A 19386-nucleotide genomic window follows, 5' to 3' on the forward strand; every position below is an offset into this window, starting at 1 on the left:
CAAACATCAACAATAATTACGCCTCAATCCCAAATGAGCATACAAAAATAAGATTATAGAAATTAGAATGTGTAATGAGGTAAAATCCCTTTCTTCTGCATTGGTTTATTCTCAAGTATGACAGAAAATTTCTTGTACAAACAGTGAAGGCAAACCAAATACTGTGTGTATTTCGTCTTCTACATTTTCTTGCTCGTTCCTATGCAACTCTGGTAGGCAGTTACGCTAATCTAGACTAAACACACACAACGGGTTCAACAGAGTCTAAATTCTGAATTCGTCACTGCTCATAGAATTTCTATCTGGGAAGTGAGCAAGGACTCTCATTTGAAGGGAACACAAGGGATTTTTTGAGGAATTGTTTTTGCTGGTCATCAGCAAAACAAAGAACAGAATCGATACATAGTTCAAGAGCGGAAGAGGGTGGAACAGGTACAAAATCCTGCAGCTTTGCATATTCTGAAATCAAGTGATACATGTAATCATAAATACGATCGATACTCAAACTCTCCATGAAGTCTTGTCCTGCTTTTCCAATCGCTTCAGCCTATTCAACAAAAATAATTCAAGTTAAAAAGTATAAAAACATTGCTAAATGAAAACAACAGTAAATTTAAGAGAGAATCTTAAATCAAACCTACTAGTATACACAACAACAACAACAACATAGCCAGTGAAATCCCACAAGTAGGGTCTAAGAAAGGTAGAATGTATGTAAACCTTATCCCTAGGCCCTATCTCGTGGAGGTAGAAAGACTATTTCTGAAGGACAAACTTACTAGTAAAACAACATAATGCTGGGGGTAAACATACCTCTAATGGATTTGCATTACCCCAATCAACTGCATCTTTTATAGAAGAGCATAAATCAAATGGAGGAAGTGGCCAGTAATTTTTCTTCGGAATCAGACCGCGACTAAAGAAATCCTGATACTGTGGGGTGATTATCAGGGGAAGAGAACCACATGCTAGAATATACTTCAAGCTCACTGACCATGCATATCCTTCTGCATAAATCTTGTACCTGCATTATTAAGAACACAATTTAACATAACGAGTGCAATTTTTTCTGTGTCAGAGAAAATTGGAACGATACAGAGAAAATTAATATGACCCCTACATAAGGATGGGAACTCAAGAGTGTTGCAAACCTCACCTATGATTACATTGTTTTGATAGTTTGGACTTCTCGAATCCGACCTTTGCTTCTTCTGTCCAATTCTATGTCCACAATTTTAAAGATAAAGGAACTCAAATTACCAAAAAGAAAGAACAAACAAAATTATGTACACAACTAGTAAACTAAAAAAAAGGAGATTCTGATCATTCAAATGAGTAAGTCATGAACCTGCCGCATAATTTGTGCTCTCCACATTTGAGTGTCGTTGCAATTAAGCAACTCTAAGCGAATAGGAGAAACTACGTCTGGGTTCCCTTTCCAGTAGGCTACCGGTATCTTGCTTGTCCAACTTCGAGAGTTTGAACCTTCTTTGATGCTTTTAAATTCTTCATTCCACGGTCTTATGTTTATTTCAGACCTGAAAATATAAACCAGCAAAGACGAAATGTGCATGATCAGCCAAAAAATGATACCCCAATCCTACACAATAAGATATATGTCTTACTTTCGAGGTAACTAATTCCACTTATTATGAACAATGGCTTCTAGTTCTACTGCAAATTTAGTGTATCAAACTTATACTCTTGGATGGATTTAAGTTCTATGACTATGAAAACATTTTTACGGAATAATATCACTTATAAGGTAATTGTAAGTAATGTCGATAAAAACATTACTAACATGCTATATACAGATTAACAAACTCAACCTGAACCAGTCAACCATATAACTTCTTATAACATTGTTACATTCTATACTCCTATCCTTCTATGACATTCTTCGCTTATTGAGAGTCAATTTGACTAATTTTTTAAGCAAAATTAGATTAGCTCAATATAAATATTCAAAATATATACAAAAAGTACTATAAGTTGTACTATTTCTTATCAGTGCCAATATGATGCAAGTTCACATAACTTGAATCTCGAGGAATACCAAATAGTAAACAACCTTAGTTTGCATTTGGATAAATTGAAGGAAAGTTCAGGTACTTACCAGCCCCAGAAAGACCAATCTGGAAAAGGTATATCGTAATGGTTCGGTGTGGTACAATATCGAAACAGAGGCAAAGGCATTGAAGAATACTCCGTTCGATTTATGATAGGCTTATCCATGCAATCAAACATTAAATCAACGTCTGGTACTTTTCCAGGATATTTCCTGAGTAGCTGCAATATTCCCCAAATTGTGAACATAGCTCTACTCTGCACACAAGCATAGTAAAAATCTACAAATAATTTTCCACCAACAATTACAACTCTAAATGCTGCATTCTTCTGAGCTTCCATTACATGGTTTATAGAAATCCTAGACTTGGCCCATGGCTCGAGATCATAACGTATGCTCTTGAAGAAATCAGGGCACTTGTTGGATTCAGATTGAGGTTTGGTGCTTCGAGGAATATTCGTGACATGACTATTGCTACTGCAAGTAAGATAAGAGCATTGTATGATCGTGGAAGCCTTTGAATAAGTGGATTCTTCATCGAAGGATTTAGCAGGAAATACATGCCACGGCGTTGGCTCTAAGTTGTGACCAACAATTGTTTTTGTCTGAGAAACTAAGTTGTCCACCTATCATCCAGAAAAATAACAAACCAAAATGAATCTAAGAATGTCATCTAAAGTAAAGAAACTATAGAATGTTCGGAACTAATTCAAAACACGAATAAAGTAAACATTCAGATAGTCAACCAAGCTACTAAATATTACTTGATCTTATTCTTTTAGCAGTGCCAATAACATAGAAAAATAAGATGAAGAAAAGATCTTTGGGGTTATAATAAACATGTTATTATTATAGTTATGTAAAAGAGAATATATTTGATAATGCCATGTGAATCTCTGAAAACATGCAAAAACATATCATATAGCTAATCCAATAAAGAAATTTTATATACATAAAAAAATATTAGAATCTCTTCAAAACAAATATGTATTTTAAATTAAAATAATGAGTTTGATATTACCTCGAAGAAGAGGAGAAGAGCAAGGAAGAGAAAAGCAAAGAAGACAACGTAACGAGGGAGAAAAGATGGCCGACGATTATGTCTTGAAAAAATTCCCATTGAATTGAATTAATTATGAATTGTGTTCCTCTCAAATCAATCTATTCGAGCCCTCGAAAGCAGTATAATTTCATGATCGTTGAATTGCATTGTCGATGATCATATTATTTTTTATAATCAGAAGATGAAATTTGACCTTTCGTGTATTACTTCTTGATCTGCTCTTTTCCCTTTCGTTCTCACTTCTCACACACCACAATTGTTTACTTATCCGCACTCCTCTCCTTTTCTCAATGGTTTGGATATATCAGGGTTGTTTCTACTTTAAAAAAAAAACAATATAAAAGAAGAAGAAGAAGTTACTCACTAACATATAATGAAACGAGATGTATTTGTGTACCTAATAGGATTTGAACTTCTAAATACAAATATAAAAGAGTTTTTCTTTTATTACTCCATTTAATAAATGGATAAATATGCCTTTAATATGGTTTTACTTGACATCTATACCCTCCAACTTTGGATATGCATAAATACACGGTTAAACTTGTATAAAAGTTGAATTAATAGATACACTCGTCTCACATGATATAACACACGTATGACATTAAGTAGGATACCGTGTAGGATGCAAACTGTCACATAAGGACAGGATGCCATGTAGAATACGAATTGCCATGTAGGATATAAGATGTCGAGTATAATGATTGTCTATGAATAAGTTTAAGTGCCTATTTGTGTATACCCCAATAGAAAGACATATATGTCAAATAAAGTAAAATTAAATGACATATTTATATAGTATGTCTTTTAACAAAACGACTGTCCACAAGCAATTCAAGATTTCTAACTTGATTTATTTGACTTTTTTTTTTTACGATGGATTCAAATATAATATTTGTTAACAGAATTTTGAATTTTTATTTAAAATAAAAAAAATGAAAGACCAATTCATATGAATGAAAAAATGTGCAATTTTATGGTTCCAAAATATATTAATCAACAGAAGTTCCAAAAAACTTGGAAAATAAATCCTTTATTGAAGTAGGTTTTCCACAGATGAGCTGGGCTTGACGCAGTATATATGTGGGCTTTATTTATCAAAACTTCCTCGTAATAAACTGGGCCCAGAATTATTCAAGAGCCCAATTGCATCATCTACAAACACGTCACCAGGTCAACGTGGCTTTCTTCCATTGGTTGCTGCCATAGATCTTCTGTTAACTCCGTACGTCCAATAAATTACTCTTCGACACTGAACATTTCATCGAGTCTTCAACTCTCTCACAACTTCGACAGCGATTCTCTCACCGGAGATACGAGCAAGTATGGCGGCGACGAGATTTCAACTGTACGTTTTTCTCCTCTGCAGTTTGGCCGTGATCGGAACCCTAGCTCTTGCTCAGGTAATCAATTTTGTGAATCATTTTCCTGTTGATAATCTTATCTCCAGCTTTACGCAGTTTAGGATTAGTTTTCCTTTTGTGATCCTCATCGTATGTACAAATTGAAAGATTATAAAGCACTGTTTCGGCTAGTTTAGGATCGATCTGCAATTAACTGATTAATTGAGTGTTATTCATGTTAGGAATAAGCAATTTCGGCGTGATCCAAACTGCTGTTGGATCGATTTGTATGAATCTTCATTTTGCGTTTAGATCGTAATCTTCTGTCGCTTGCTTGATAGACTGCAGTAACTGAAAGACAGCTGATTCAGTACGGAGACTGTTTCTGTATTGATTATTCTAGAGTCTATGGATCCTTTTTTGGAATATAATATGGTATAAATTAGTATAAGAAGTACTGGATCATACAGAGGAACAATAGATATCTTTGTTGCTAGTCTTCTACACATACACATGGCTGGGCTCCGGATGCAGTGCTGGATGCTTTTCCAAAAGTTTTACAACAGCTGTATTATGTTTTTGGACAATAAACATAGTATTATTTTACTTGCAGCTCTGTAAATGAGCTGACAGTATGAAACAAAGCTCGACTCCACTAGTTAAATTCTGATTGAACTCATTGATTTGGTGAACGAGCTGAGCACGAGCTCAATTACTAAATCAGCTGATCTCGCCCAGCTTGGTTCTGCTTGTGTACTGTTAAGAACAAACTTATTATGATTTTTAAATTTTGTTTTGTTTCTTTGCTTATAAGTTTTCTTGAAGCATGCTGCTCTGGCTCCACTATTGCTGATCTTTAGCCTCCATTATGTTTGATCTTTCCTCCGTTTGCTCCCATTATAGTAGACTTCTGTTGGCAGGAAGTCAGAAACACAACCTCAGTCCATTTCAGTAACTATCATTTCCCTCTTCTTTTCTGTTTACGTGGAGCAATTGGTGTTCAAGAGTTCAGAGAAAATGAACATTTCCTTTTTCTTCAGCTGAATCAATCTTCTTTTAAATTTTTTTGTTGGTTCTTTGAATAACTGGCAAACCTGTGAAACATGCACTAAGTGGAAGTTGTTGATTTCATCAGAATTTTTTTTCACTTGAATAAGCTCGTGTTTGAGAATTTGTAAAAATTCATGTTGTCAAGTCGAATGTAGCTTGAGCTATGCAAGAATTTTACAAGCCAAGTTCCGGCATACCTTCGAGCTCATGTGATAACAAGCTTAGCTTGAACATGCAAAGCTTGTTAACACCTTTACACGCAACTATTCGGTTAATGATTGCATCGGCTTAAACGTAGGTTGTAGATAGAGTACTAGATTAGATATAGGTTGCCAAACAGACTACTGATTTATAGGCTCCACAATGTCATAAGATATCAAGCTCTTCTCAAGTTTACTGCTGAAAACATTTTGTGACAATATTCATTTTCCTTTCAGTCTAAAATGCACTAATGACTTGAACATCTCAAAAGGTGATATACGTACTTTCTTTCCTGTATGTGGGGCCATCTATGTGTGTGCATCTTCATTTTACTTTTTATGTTTGTGATGGATAGAGTGAGAAGTTGTGCTACTATTAACTTGAAAGTATTCTCAGCAGGCCAAATCCCAGGAAAATCTGAAAGAAGTAACTCACAAAGTTTACTTTGATGTTGAGATAGATGGTAAACCTGCCGGTATGCTCCTTCCCTTCATTTCACTATATTTTTTTTCTTTATTTATATGGATGCTTGATTTAATGGAATGCTATTTTACCTGATAACAAATATTTGCAACTGAAGAAAGATGATTGCCAAACAATCTAAGATATGCAAATAAAATAAACCGTTATGTACTACAACACAGCTATGCAGATATTTATAGTTTCACTCTATCACTAGCAAATATCTATACATAAACAGTAAATTAAGTAAAATAAAAGAATAATATAGACATGTATTTTGGGTATGTTGTTGCAATATAAACAAGTATTCTTGATAAGTTGTTATTTGTTATTATATGAATATCATGTCCTCTTATATATGTCATTCACAACATTTAGGAATCCACCTTTTTCTCTTAAAAGTTGTAATCGTTGATAATTCTTCTGGGCAATGTTTTTGTGTAGATTCTCATTATCTACTTCGCTCCGTTGCATTATTTTCCTTGGATTAGTTTTCAAGTATTTACTTTCTTTCAGGTCGTGTTGTTATGGGTCTCTTTGGTAAAACAGTTCCTAAAACAGCAGGTATGGTTACATATATGAAGGAGAGCTTGTAGATTTTACCATTACTATTCTAGTTGTTCACTATCTTTCTATTCTCTTGCAGAGAACTTCAGAGCATTGTGCACAGGTGCTTCCACCAGACTTTCATATTTATTCTCATGCATTAGATGCTTTGGTCGATTCGCTGCTTAAGCTCACCTGTATTTATATTCTTTTCCTCCCTAGACTTGCTTAAGCAAGTAGTTTTTTTCTCTTAGCTGGCTGGTAATTCAAAAAGATTTTATTGGTCTATCTGAAGTATGGAGAATGGCTTAATAGTGACTGCATTTGCTTTGTTGCCTTCACATTCATGATCTTTTTTTTCTCTTTCTGTGGTAAATACATTGCAGGGGAAAAGGGAGTTGGAAAGAGTGGCAAGCCTCTTCATTTCAAGGGGAGCAAATTCCATCGAATAATCCCCAGCTTCATGATTCAAGGTGGTGATTTCACCCTTGGTGATGGGCGTGGAGGGGAATCTATTTATGGTGAAAAGTTTGCAGATGAAAATTTCAAGATCAAGCACACTGGACCTGGTAGGATTTTCTCCTTGTGTTGAAGTGACCCATTATTCTCCGTTTTCATGCATGCATGTAAACCTGTTTCTTACATAATTTCCAGGGCTATTGTCAATGGCAAATGCTGGTTCTGACACCAATGGTTCACAATTCTTCATCACAACTGTCACAACTACCTGGTAAGTCCAAGTCTCTTGAAAACCCATATTCACATAACTTTCACCATTCAAAAAAATATTCACTATTAAGAATCTGTAGCTTTATGTACCAGTGTTGTGTTATCTAATCTCGAATGTTTATTGATGTTTGTTTTGCATCATTTAACCCTAGCTGTTTGTGATTTACAACTTCTGATTAGATATAACCTTGTAGGCACTTCTGATTTTTGATTATTTGTAGGTTGGACGGTCGACATGTGGTCTTTGGAAAGGTGTTGTCTGGAATGGATGTCGTTTACAAGATGGAAGCTGAAGGAAGACAAAGTGGAACACCTAAAAGCACAGTTACCATTGCAGACAGCGGTGAACTTCCTCTGTAATAGGTTCTGATATGTGTTCTCCACAATAATCTAAGGTCGTTTTAGCTGCGAATTAAAGTGGACAGTGTTTCTAACTTTTTATCAACCCACGGTTTGTCGTGATATATTATTAGCACTGAAAGGGGAAATTGGGTGAAGGAATGAACAGGATACAGGCCGAGTGACAGTGGCTCACGTTCAATTTATGTCATCAATATGTAGTTAATGACTACTTTTCCTTATTAGTATCTATCAGCTCATGTTTTCTCATACCTTGCTTCCCCATTAGTAGAAATCAATGCACGTTCATTGTAGCCAAGGTTAAAAAACAGACCAGACATCGAAAGAATATTTGGATTGACATCCACAAGAGTATATTGATATCCCAAATTTCTGTCGTAAAATATTATATACTACTCTTTATGTTCTACGAGTCTAGCTACTCTGCTAATTTGTCACCCATAGTGTAATTACGCCTTTTTCACAGCAGCCATAAGCTAGCTTGTTCAATAGGTACTTGTTTTTCTTTTCTCAAAGAAAAGAAATGCTTCTAGTCATCTTATAACATTTTTATGCAAAATTTCTTTAATAATTACATCGTTTTAAAATATATTCATCCACAAAGTACTAGAAATGTAATATTTTGGGAAGAAATATCAACGGAAATAATATAGATTAGGGGCATTCGTCTTCCCAGTGGCGGGTGATATAACATTCATCTTCATTATTTTTCTTGGGGAAATTTTGATATTTGTACCATTTATTAGACCCACCTTCTTGGCTTGCCAGGCATTTTGAAATTACATCAACCATCCGAAAAGAATTTTATACTGCATTTAAAACCTTGTTTCTTTAAATTGAGCATATCATATGAAAATTGTATCTGTTACAAACACTTCTATCTCCAAACTCCAAACCGTCTCCCTCCTTGCGTTGTGCATAAATCACAAATAAAGTATCACAAGAAAAATACCAAGGACGAAAGCCGACAGAAGACAGAGGAGAAGATGAACAGAAACATAACATTAGATGATCAGAAATGCCTGAATACATCAAAGTCACTCAAATTTTTATTTTATTTATGAAACTACAATATTCAATCAAAACTACAACATGCAGTTCAAAGATACAATAATCAAACCAAAACAACGATATTCAAATAAAAACTACACTATTCAATTCAATACCACAATATATTTAAATAAAAAGCTAAAGTCCCACACCAGATACCATTCAAGAAACAAGATCCGAGTTGAAGCTATAATGAAGGAAGCATAGCTCCACACAAGACATTGTATATAACATACAGTTCATAATTGCGAAGAAGCCGCCGCTACATTAAGTGGTTTTCTCAGTTATCAGCCAGAGGTAATGGACAATCAATTATTGGTCCACTGATCATCTTAAACGCTGGATTACACTAAGGAACAACAATTCCACAGCCATCAGCACAAACAATTCAGTGAGATGAAACTGTCTATTTCAAATGCAGAAGCAACTCACAACAGTAATAGAATATACTGTGAGGACAAGATACAACATTTGAAGCACAAGATATGAGACAGTGTTTGTGGGGAAAACATAGATATGCCAGTGGATTCAAGTGAAGATCAAAATGCCACTCAAAAGCAAGATGCGAAGGACCTCTATCCTTACATTTAATGTCAACAATAAGTAAAATCACAAAAGGGCCTTGGCTGCGTTGTTCTTATCTGAAATATCCTAAAACTACTTTTCCAAACCAAATCCTTACCTCGAAAAGAGTGAGCATCATCACCTAAAATTTCCCAGGTGAAGTAAAGATGGTATATAATTTGCATGAATGAAACAAGCTTAAACATGCAGTAAATTAAAAAGCTTCAGCTTCACTGCAAACATATATTATAGATATATGAGAGATGTCTTCCTAACTTTATACGACTGATATAAGTACCAAATGGACTTGATAGTGAAAATCATAAATGGATGAAAGGAGCCACCTCCCTACTGAGGCACTACAGTGTAAAACAAGGCACGAGTTATACCATGTAATGAACTCTACAAGGTTGTACGCTCAGTGGAGCCAAGTACAACTATACCTACGACCAAAATACTGTACACAAGGCTTAATGAAGATCAAATTCACACCGTATCTCAATGATAATGAAGTAGCAAGGTTTCTGCTACGTTTTAAAGAAATATGTGTGTGTTTACTACTTTTATTTGGTATTTGCTTGGAAATATTGAAAATGTACAGCCTACACGCATACAAAAGCCTACACAAGTCCACTGTCTGGATGAATGAATAGTCACACTTAAATCATAAGTTGACAAAAAAAACTTTAGCAAAAATTAGAACCACTAAAGTGGCCAAAGCAAGAGATTCTTGGAAAAATTTGCATGACATATATTCCAAAAAAGTTGATTTGTATTTTTAATCATGAATGGATCCTCCAATGCAGCATGCAACACTGAGGAAATCTTATCACACAGGCACAATTGTCCTGTATACCAGTCATCTGTCAGACATGCCTAATGTAATTAGGATAACCTCATTGTACATAAATTCCTCAAAATGTTAAGTCCAGATGATCATCTTCAGAAGAAAATAGAGATAATGCAAAATCAATGGAATAATGAAGCAACTTTGACAATAATCAATGGCAGATAAAGGTTCATATTCAGAAGCAAATAAAGATCATAACTCAAAAGTAATTGAAACGTTAAGCACCTTTGACAATAACAACCGATGACAATAACAACTTTGACATAACTCAGCACAGTCATGCAAAACACAGAGAATAAACTGCTAGCACTCGCTCGAAGATCAAAATCCAAGAAGTACGAACTTTGATTAACTATTGCAGTTGAAATAAACATGTCAAGGCCTCTGATCAGCTAAGAGGATCATTTGACTGGAAGATAAAATTGAAAATGACACCAATGATGGGAGATTGAAGACGATAAAGCAGAGGAAATAACATGTTTAAACTGCATAAATACCTTAATCACCTTTCCATAAATAAGCTAAGAGGAACATTTGAAGCTTCAGGAGAATAAATCCCGAAAACAGAGGAAATACTATGCATAAATGACATAAATACCTCAAAACACAATCACGTTTGCGGGACATCACTCATCAGTGAATGCAGACAAAAGCAGCCTCGCAAATCAGCAATCAATCAACGAATCATTCCTTTACCAAACACAAAAAGATAGACAATAATCACATTCGTCAATTACCATCGATATCACAAGAATTCTTAATCTAAAACAGCACAGTATTTTATTCATCTTATTTCGTCCACAAACAACAAGCATCACAGTACTGATTCAACACAGAGAACTCTAATTTGTTGAGAATAAAGCATATGATGACTCGCATAAACTAGCTAGAGTATATACAGTAATAAAAACCTAAAGTTTATAATTAGGATAGAAGATGATATTACTAGATTTCGATTCACCAAACGAGTTGACTCAGGATTCGGCGGTGTCCACGTTATCATCGCGATTCTTAGATTCAAACAAAGCAAGTTCCCGTCGCCGATGAACGATGTTGCAGAAATCTACGGAGAGATCAGAGTACAGGCGAGAAACTTTGGAGATATTACTATTTATATCTCGAATAAGAGCGACGTTCTTCACCAGATTATCTCGAAGCTTCGATTGATGATTTTCGTTCACCTGTTGAATCAGAGCTCGGTTCTGATCCAGAACTGACTGTACCTCCCGGAAACACTTGGTAATCGTTTCCCAAGCCTCGGTGTCATACCCTTCCTCTTCTTCGCCGTCGACGTCATTTAAACCGTTGAATTCGCCGCCGTTCAACGGGTGGTGACTGAGATTAGAAAGCTCCTTTAGGGCTTGCAAGGTATCGTCCATGATCGGAACCACCCCGTTCAGGTATCGTCAACTAATAATTCCCCCGCTCTTTTTGTTTGTTTATTTGGGAGCGAAATGATATGTATCATCTTCGTAGTGTAATTCGAGTACCACGCTCGTGACTCGTGAGTGATTTATATCTTGACAAATGCACCTTTTGGTCCCACGATAATAAGAATTCCACACACCGTTTCGTCTTTTTATGATTGAGATACTCACTTTTTAGTCCGTGTAAAAAAGAATAACATATTTTTATATTAAGTAATAATTTAATTATAAAATATTTATTTTATTTTTAATAAAATGATTTATAGTCACACAAATTTCTATCATTTATTTTGGACAATAATTTTTTTTAAAAATTTCTTTCTTTTTTAAATTTCGTATCGAATCAAACTACCTCTTATCAAATTAGACGAAAGGGGTAAAAAAGAGGTGCGAGGATCTGTGAGGAGGTGGCTGAAGAAGAGTGAGACAAAAAAAGAGGTGCGAGGATGTGTCCGTGACGAGGTGGCTAAAGAGGAGAGACCAGTCAAGCGTTGTCATATTTCTAACGGAAAAAGCTCAAAAATACTCTTAAACTATCAGAAATAGCTTAGATTTACCCTTAAACTATATTCCGGCTCAAAACTACCCTTCTCGTCAAAGTATTGGATCACACTTACCCTTCTAGTTAACAAAAGTATGTTAAGTGCCACATGTACGCCACATAAGCACCAAACATTTTCCACTTCCATGTAAACTAATAAGATCCCTAATATCTAATTGTCCCCTCAATACGATTTCCCCCATTTCCCCTCATTTTCTCCTTAATTACACTGTTACTTAATGTAGTTAATATTAAAAAAATTATAGTGAAAGATGAATTTTTTCCTGCAGAAACTGCTGTGAAAGTACACAAATGATGCATATGATAAGTTGAAAGCCAGTTGAGTCTCTTTTGGAAAAGCAAGTGTTTCTCCTGGTGCTAAAGAAGCATCAGTTTCCAGAGTTGCCTTCGCAGTTTGGTACTCTTCAAGCTTACCAATTACATTATGAAATCGTTTCTTACCAATGAGGGGAAATGAGTGAAATCGTATTGAGGGAAAAATTAGATATTAGGGATCTTATTAGTCTACGTGGAAGTGGAAAATGTTTGGCGCTTATGTGGAGTCCATGTCGTCCATGTGGCACTTAACATACTTCTGTTAACTAGAAGTAGAGCTGTCAAAAGGGCCGGCCCAAGCCTCGAGGGCCAAGGAATTTGAAAGGCTAGGGCGGGCCGACCCTTCATTTGGAAGGGCCTGAAAATTCTCAACCCAACCCAACCCTAGAAGGGACGAGAGCTGGGGCGGGCTAGCCCTTCTTTTTTTCTTTTCAAACTTATAATTCTATAACATCAAGAAAATGAGAAATTTTTTAAATCAAATATGACAAACAATGATGTTGTTTCAATAACACTAGCAAAAAATCTAGTGTAATTAGCATGTATCTCGCATACCAGATACGCGAGCGAGATAAGAGAGTGACAAGCAAGATGTGAGTAAAGTGAGGGCGGGAGATTTGTTTATGTATCCTAAATACATGCAATTCTACTTGGATAGAGTGTATCTAGAACAAATTAACCTAATTTTGAATCCATATATTCTGAGATACATGTATCTGAACATACCAAATTCTGGTAAGATTCATAATATTATTACAACATAGTGTGTATTTAAGTAATTAGATTATATACTAGTGAGATTATTGTAAGTTACCCTTAAATAAAAAGTTTTGGCCATGGGCTGACCTTGGCCCAGCCCCAATCAAGTCTCAAGGGCCAAGGGCTTATAAGCCCTAGTTTTAAATGGACTTGAAAAATTCTATCCCAACCTTATCCCAATAACGGGTTGGGTTGGGTTGGCCCCATGGGCTAAGCCCATTTTGACGGCTCTAACTAGAAGGGTAAGTGTGACCCAATACTTTGATGGGAACGGATAGCTTGAGCTGAAATATAGTTTAAGGGTAAATTTGAGCTATTTCCGATAGTTTAGGAATATTTTTGAGCCTTTTCCGTACTTCTAATAATATAATTTAGGTATCATATAGTCATCTTTTCCTGGATATGTGTATATATATGTGTGTTTGCTATATTTGTTTTGTATATTTATTATTTATCGTCTCCTTTTCTTTCTTACCTTCTTGCATTTCATTCTTTCCGGACCCCATTATGTGAAAAGTTGAATTAAAGAGTTGTCCTAAAGAATGAGAATCATTTTTTACAAAAACAGACTAAAAACAAAGACAAACAAATTGAAAAGGAGGGAGTAATATTTGTTTTATCTTTCGCTTGAGCGTTATGGTTTCTTCATAGAGATCTTAGGAGTGTACTAATTCAGCAAATTCAAGTTCTTCCTCCATTTTTTGCTGAGAATCACAATTTATCTACTCTAAAAGAAAAACTAAATAATCTGCGCCTCATTTTGATAAAGCTAATTCTGCAATTACAAGAAAACTTAAAAACTAATGCCCAGTAGAGAGAATATCATGCTTGAACTCTCTTTATTCAGAACTACAACTCTAACCAAATATTCAAGAGCATGGAACAACCCCACACTCGTTATTCAAGGTTTACTAGCAACTGATTTAATCGGTTCTTCACAGACAGGGTTAAGTGGTAATCTCCGATGACCATTGCAGGCGGGCTGTTCCAATGCTCCGGGGGAACTATGCAAGTCCCATTTACATTCTTTGATAGGGTATGCTGGTACCACTTTGGCAGCACTGAGAGCTGCTAGGAATTCTTCATGATCTAATTGCTTCAATCTCTTTGGTTCGTCTTCATGTTTCTCATGGGACCCAAAATGTTGCAAACTTCTTTTTAGCACCTCATCCTTCACTTTCTGGAGAAAGATTAAGAACTAAATTAGCAAAAACTTGGCATTCAAAGAACAGGCGATATTCGCATAAGCATGAGAGCAACTCAAATAATAAAATCACAGTCAGTTGTGTTTACATGGTAATTGAACTTGCTTTGTGGAACTGCCTTTGTGAGAGGATCACCAACATGCTGATCTGTGGGGACTCTATCTATCTTTACATCATGACAATAGGTGTAAATTTCTAATTCTCTTCAACATACACATGTCATCACTATCATCATAAGAGGAGAAGAGGAAGCAGGCAAAGAAGAGAAGGTTCAATAAGACAAGCATCCCAATGTTTGTTACTCATTTCATTCTCTAGAAAGACTGCCATGTCAAGATGCTGATTTCTATGGACTTTAATAACTTAGTGATCCTATTTCATCTCTGGTAGACCCCATGTCAACATTAGAACTGCAGCTGTTTGCAAGTTTCTGCTTACTAGGCTCCGGACACAAAATCCCTATTAAAATAGCTTGATACAGAAAAAAGTATCTATGCATGATGGGGATAAGCTAACAGCATACCTGACTTATTATACTGCAGAATATAAATTCTATTTCTTTGACAGACTGTTATTAAGATAACATTAAGAGAACATCTTCTAATACTAGTGATAGGATAATGATTTTTCTCTTCAGAAGTTCATTCCAGTTCGACTTTTAACTCTCTGTGGTTTCTATGAACGAACTACTGAACTACAAATGGAGTGCAACAATATGTCTAAGAATTTGAGATCTATAGGTAGTCAATGACTAAGCAAATTGCGCTTCTGCTAACACCCACCAACAATACTGCATTTTCTTTCCCACTCTTATCTAAATTGATCCATGTAAGGACAACATCTAAAAATTCCATTAACTTTGTGTATAGAAATATCTTAAACTTCTCTTAAAAAGCAACAGAAGGCAAAGGAAATGGATATTAAGTTATCAACTAATAATTGGAACTCCTCTTTTTTAACAAAAGGCAAAAACTAAATGTAGTTACAATTATATATAACTATTAACAGTATAAGGAAGAAAACTTCATCAAAAATGGTATAAGGAAGAAAAGTATAAGATGGAAAAAAACATTAATAAAAGAAATTGCAACATTGAGTGACAGGTAAGAAGAAAAACATCATCTTCCTAATAACTTCCATCCCAAAGAGATCACGAAGTCTTATATGTTATTGACTCTCGTTCATTTTATTTATGAACAACAAAGAAGAGAAATGGAAGGTGTCTATCCAAATGGAAGATGTCCAATGGAGTCTGCTTTTAAATGTTACAGAGTCATAATATAGTAGTAGACTTCTCTGTGTTTAAAAGTAACTCAATTAATAACATCACTTGAACTATCTGCAAAATTCAAATTGCATATTCAGGCAGTGGGACAGAGATAGATTAACCACAATTTGACAGTTCAGTTACAAAACTCTCATTCTTCCTCACCCGGACTAAAAAAAAAATAGGCAAAAATCTTTAGCACAAACAACTATAAACTTTGATCATGATATTCCATAATAAACTTTTGCAGATTTGAAGTTACTTATTTGTATTTGAAGTTATGGCAGCACTTGAATATATTGTAGTAATCTGTGTTTTTTTATGAAATTCTTTGGTTGGTCTTTCAAAAAAAAAGAAGCTCATCTCTTCATATGCATTTTCTTCCAACAACTTATAGAATTAAAATTAGAAAGAAAACTAAACAATGCATGTATGTAATCTGCTAACTTACGTTTCACATAGTTCAACTAGTTTGATTGATCTGTCGTAAGAAGCTCATAAAAGCATTCAAGCATTACAAAATTAATAGTTCAGCACACTTAAAACATTGGCAAACAACAAATGACAATCATAATCAATGGGAGTATCTAAACAACCTGTACCATCCGCGAGTCGAACTTGGGAAGCCCAATTTGCCCTACAGTCAGTGATCCGAAAAAGTTTCCCAGCAATGCAGCATCTAGTACTGCCAATCCATCAACAAGCCCTGCAACTAAACCTCCAAGAAAGCTATCCCCAGCTCCTGTTGGATCAACTTGATAAGCTGGAAAAGGCGCAATGGACAATTCTTCATCTTTAGAATACACTGTACACCCATCTTTCCCTTTTGTCACTACCACACAACACCATTTCCTTGCTTCCTCCACATCCACAAATGGTGCCTCATCCGCGGATGCTTTCAAATACCCAATTCTATTCAACAAAGGCCAAAACCCGGTTTGATTCAAATGTACAAGATTCACTGTTCCATCAACCGGGTCAAATACCCGAATCAAAGCTTGGATATCAACAAACACCACCTTACACATCTCAATCATCCGCTCAAGGGTTTCAGGCAAAATCTCTCCACCAACACCTACAGCCAACCCAAAATCAAATTTTGAGTTCGGGAGATCCGAGGGAGTTACCGGGTCACATGCAGTGACCCGTTTTAAGATGCGATCTTGCCGTGTGCTTTCAGTTGAGAAATAGGCGTGGAAAACGGTGGTTTTGGAAGAGGACGAAGTGATCGGGCGGTGATTAACAGAGTACACAAAATCGGGACCCACTTTAGAAATGTAGTCGGAAGAAACAGACAAACCATCAAGCACGGCGGAGATGAACGACGCCGCTCCGCCCAGCGACTCCGCTATTACGACGTCGTCCTTGATCAGAACATCGTGACAGTAATTCCCCACAATTAAACACCGATGGGTTGTGGGTACTGATGAATCTTTCGCTTCCTTCACCATAATTTAAGCTTCTTTTATCAAAATCTTCTACTGAGCTCCGATAAAATCGAAAATGGTAGGGTTTCAACTGAATCAAATAATTTGAATACAGAGTTTTTGCATGGTTTCTCAGTTCTCACCAAAAGAGTGAAAAGGGTATTGAAGATTTGGCAAATACGGCGCAAAGACAAATGGCTGAAAGAGCTACGTGCATAAGCAATTCTGTGTATGCTTTACACATGTGTTTTTGTTGTTATATAAAAGGGAGATGGGAGTTAGGAGAAAGAGTTTTCGATGAAAAATGTAAATTAATTAAGCAAAATAGTGAAGGGGGAATATGTGCTTCTATTAAGTCATTGAAGTGCGGACCTTATTGGAAAAGGATTTGATTCTGTGTCGTGTTCAATTAAAAGTTTTGTCCAGATCAATTTACTGCAACTGGTAGATTCATCTTTAAATTCGACATTTGAATACATAATAAAGTATTTTACAACACATGTTTGGTTCAAATTTTAAAATTTTATTGTACGTATTTTCAAACGTATAGTAGGTAATAATTTAGTTACTTAAAATATAGGGAAAAGGGTCAAAAATACCCCTCAACTTTGATTTATTGTTTGACTATGTCCTCGCCGTTAAAATGAAGTTATTTTTACCCCTTCCGTTACTAATTTCACCAAATTTACCCCTCAATTGGATGGAAAACCCAAATCAATTAAAATTATCCAATTTCAATTAAATAACACAATTTTTTCTGTTTTTAATCTGAACCCGACCCATTTATACCAAATTAAAACCCCAAATCAAGCACCGGCAATCCCCATTTATTTTCTCCGTTTTCCGGCGAAACACCACCAAAAGAACCTCCAAACGACCACCTGAAACCACCACTCAAAACCCCCAAAAACCAAAAACGACATCAAGCAGAAAATTTAAGTAAAACATGCTAGAAAATTCCATTTTTCTTTTTCTCTATGAATGATTACAAATGATACATCGCATTAGCTAATTAATTCCTACAAGTTGAATGACCATTGAGTTATTAAAAAAAAAGGTGTCTATCTTTCACTCTGTATGTACTCTTTTCGTTCCAATATATATAAATAGATTTTTTTTAAAAAAATTAGCAGATTGTCAGAGTTAAGTAAACAATAGTTGTACTTGTACTATGAGGGGGAGAAAAAGAAGCATAGTGGAAGCTTTTGATGTGAATTAGTTTGTGGGGGAAAAAGGGGAAAAGAGTGTAATCAATAGTAGGGGAGGGGAGTGACTGAGTATGCTCTACCTCAGCCTTGATTCTCGCATGATTGTGTTGTTGGTTTGATTTGTTAGCTATGCTTCAGTTGTTTTCCGATGGGGTTTTGGTCGGGGTTTTGTTGGTTGGTTGTTTGGAGGTCAGAGAACTAGTGGTCTGGTGGTCATTTGCTGGTTGTTTTAGCTTGGGTGATGGAGGTCTGGGTTCTGGTGGGCTGAAGTGTGGTTTTACCACTGGATTTTGGCGTGGAGAGGGTGGTGTTTGAGAGCTGTTTCAGGTCGGTTTCAGGGCTGTTTGAATGATTCCAACGGTGGGTGGTTTTCTTAATGTTGCTCCAGCTTGGAACTGGCCGGAAATGGAGAAGAAAGATCTTGTTGTCGTCACTGGAAAGTAGAGGAAAATGGGTTTGTTGTTAATGTTTTCTGCTTGATGTCGTTTCTGGTTTTTGGGGGTTTTGAGTGGTGGTTTCAGGTGGTCGTTTGGAGGTTCTTTTGGTGGTGTTTCACTGGAAAACTGAGAAAATGAATGGGGATTGTCGGAGCTTGATTTGGGGTTTTAATTTGGTATAAATGGGTTGGGTTCGGATTAAAAAGAGAAAAAATTGGGTTATTTAATTGAAATTGAGTAATTTTAATTGATTTGGGTTTTCCATCCAATTGAGGGGTAAATTTAGTGAAATTAGTAACGGGAGGGGTAAAAATAACTTCATTTTAACGGCGAGGACATAGTCAAACAATAAACCAAAGTTGAGGGGTATTTTTGACCCTTTTCCCTAAAATATATCATATCATATGGTTATATGAAGAGATCTCAAGGCAAGTTCCAAATTGAGCCTAACACATAATTAAAACAAAGCAATGTTATTAATTGAAAAGGTTTA

The 19386-nt window shown here is 35.7% G+C and overlaps 4 protein-coding genes and 1 non-coding gene across 5 annotated transcripts; 2 read left to right on the forward strand and 3 right to left on the reverse strand.

Annotated features, from left to right (window-relative positions):
* Window positions 1–62: 62 nt before the first annotated feature.
* LOC125873395 (uncharacterized) lies at window positions 63–3443 on the reverse strand. Its single transcript, XM_049554330.1, has 6 exons — window positions 3090–3443; window positions 2117–2694; window positions 1349–1538; window positions 1157–1221; window positions 814–1024; window positions 63–547 (listed from the first exon to the last, which is right to left on the reverse strand). Exons 1-6 carry the CDS (start codon window positions 3186–3188, stop codon window positions 299–301), a joined length of 1392 nt encoding a protein of 463 aa, XP_049410287.1. The 5' UTR covers window positions 3189–3443; the 3' UTR covers window positions 63–298.
* LOC125875347 (U6 spliceosomal RNA) lies at window positions 1060–1160 on the forward strand. The gene has a single exon (XR_007447410.1). It is a non-coding gene; the product is annotated as a U6 spliceosomal RNA (small nuclear RNA).
* A 924-nt stretch (window positions 3444–4367) lies between the features above and the next one.
* Window positions 4368–8025, forward strand: LOC125872696 (peptidyl-prolyl cis-trans isomerase CYP19-4). Its single transcript, XM_049553456.1, has 7 exons — window positions 4368–4534; window positions 6125–6200; window positions 6704–6751; window positions 6834–6857; window positions 7120–7302; window positions 7388–7463; window positions 7684–8025. Exons 1-7 carry the CDS (start codon window positions 4457–4459, stop codon window positions 7820–7822), a joined length of 624 nt encoding a protein of 207 aa, XP_049409413.1. The 5' UTR covers window positions 4368–4456; the 3' UTR covers window positions 7823–8025.
* Window positions 8026–11043: 3018 nt separating this feature from the next.
* LOC125874903 (protein EARLY FLOWERING 4-like) lies at window positions 11044–11767 on the reverse strand. Its single transcript, XM_049555953.1, has one exon. It carries the CDS (start codon window positions 11663–11665, stop codon window positions 11261–11263), a length of 405 nt encoding a protein of 134 aa, XP_049411910.1. The 5' UTR covers window positions 11666–11767; the 3' UTR covers window positions 11044–11260.
* A 2313-nt stretch (window positions 11768–14080) lies between these two features.
* Window positions 14081–17554, reverse strand: LOC125874487 (inositol 3-kinase). The gene is made up of 2 exons (XM_049555381.1): window positions 16418–17554; window positions 14081–14529 (listed from the first exon to the last, which is right to left on the reverse strand). The coding sequence occupies exons 1-2, from the start codon at window positions 17270–17272 to the stop codon at window positions 14251–14253; spliced, it is 1134 nt and encodes a 377-aa protein (XP_049411338.1). The 5' UTR covers window positions 17273–17554; the 3' UTR covers window positions 14081–14250.
* Window positions 17555–19386: the final 1832 nt, after the last annotated feature.

The sequence above is a fragment of the Solanum stenotomum genome, chromosome 8, assembly GCF_019186545.1.
Source record: "Solanum stenotomum isolate F172 chromosome 8, ASM1918654v1, whole genome shotgun sequence".
NCBI classification, from domain to species: Eukaryota; Viridiplantae; Streptophyta; class Magnoliopsida; order Solanales; family Solanaceae; genus Solanum; species Solanum stenotomum.

Coding starts and splice junctions, on each gene's coding strand:
- LOC125873395 (XM_049554330.1), bottom strand. CDS start 3,188: ATGGGAATTTTTTCAAGACATAATCGTCGGCCATCTTTTCTCCCTCGT. Junction 1,222..1,348: donor GAGCACAAATTATGCGGCAG/GTTCATGACTTA, acceptor TTGTGGACATAG/AATTGGACAGAAGAAGCAAA. Junction 1,025..1,156: donor TCAAAACAATGTAATCATAG/GTGAGGTTTGCA, acceptor TTAATAATGCAG/GTACAAGATTTATGCAGAAG.
- LOC125872696 (XM_049553456.1), top strand. CDS start 4,457: ATGGCGGCGACGAGATTTCAACTGTACGTTTTTCTCCTCTGCAGTTTG. Junction 4,535..6,124: donor GAACCCTAGCTCTTGCTCAG/GTAATCAATTTT, acceptor TATTCTCAGCAG/GCCAAATCCCAGGAAAATCT. Junction 6,752..6,833: donor AACAGTTCCTAAAACAGCAG/GTATGGTTACAT, acceptor ATTCTCTTGCAG/AGAACTTCAGAGCATTGTGC.
- LOC125874903 (XM_049555953.1), bottom strand. CDS start 11,665: ATGGACGATACCTTGCAAGCCCTAAAGGAGCTTTCTAATCTCAGTCAC.
- LOC125874487 (XM_049555381.1), bottom strand. CDS start 17,272: ATGGTGAAGGAAGCGAAAGATTCATCAGTACCCACAACCCATCGGTGT. Junction 14,530..16,417: donor TCGACTCGCGGATGGTACAG/GTTGTTTAGATA, acceptor ATCTTTCTCCAG/AAAGTGAAGGATGAGGTGCT.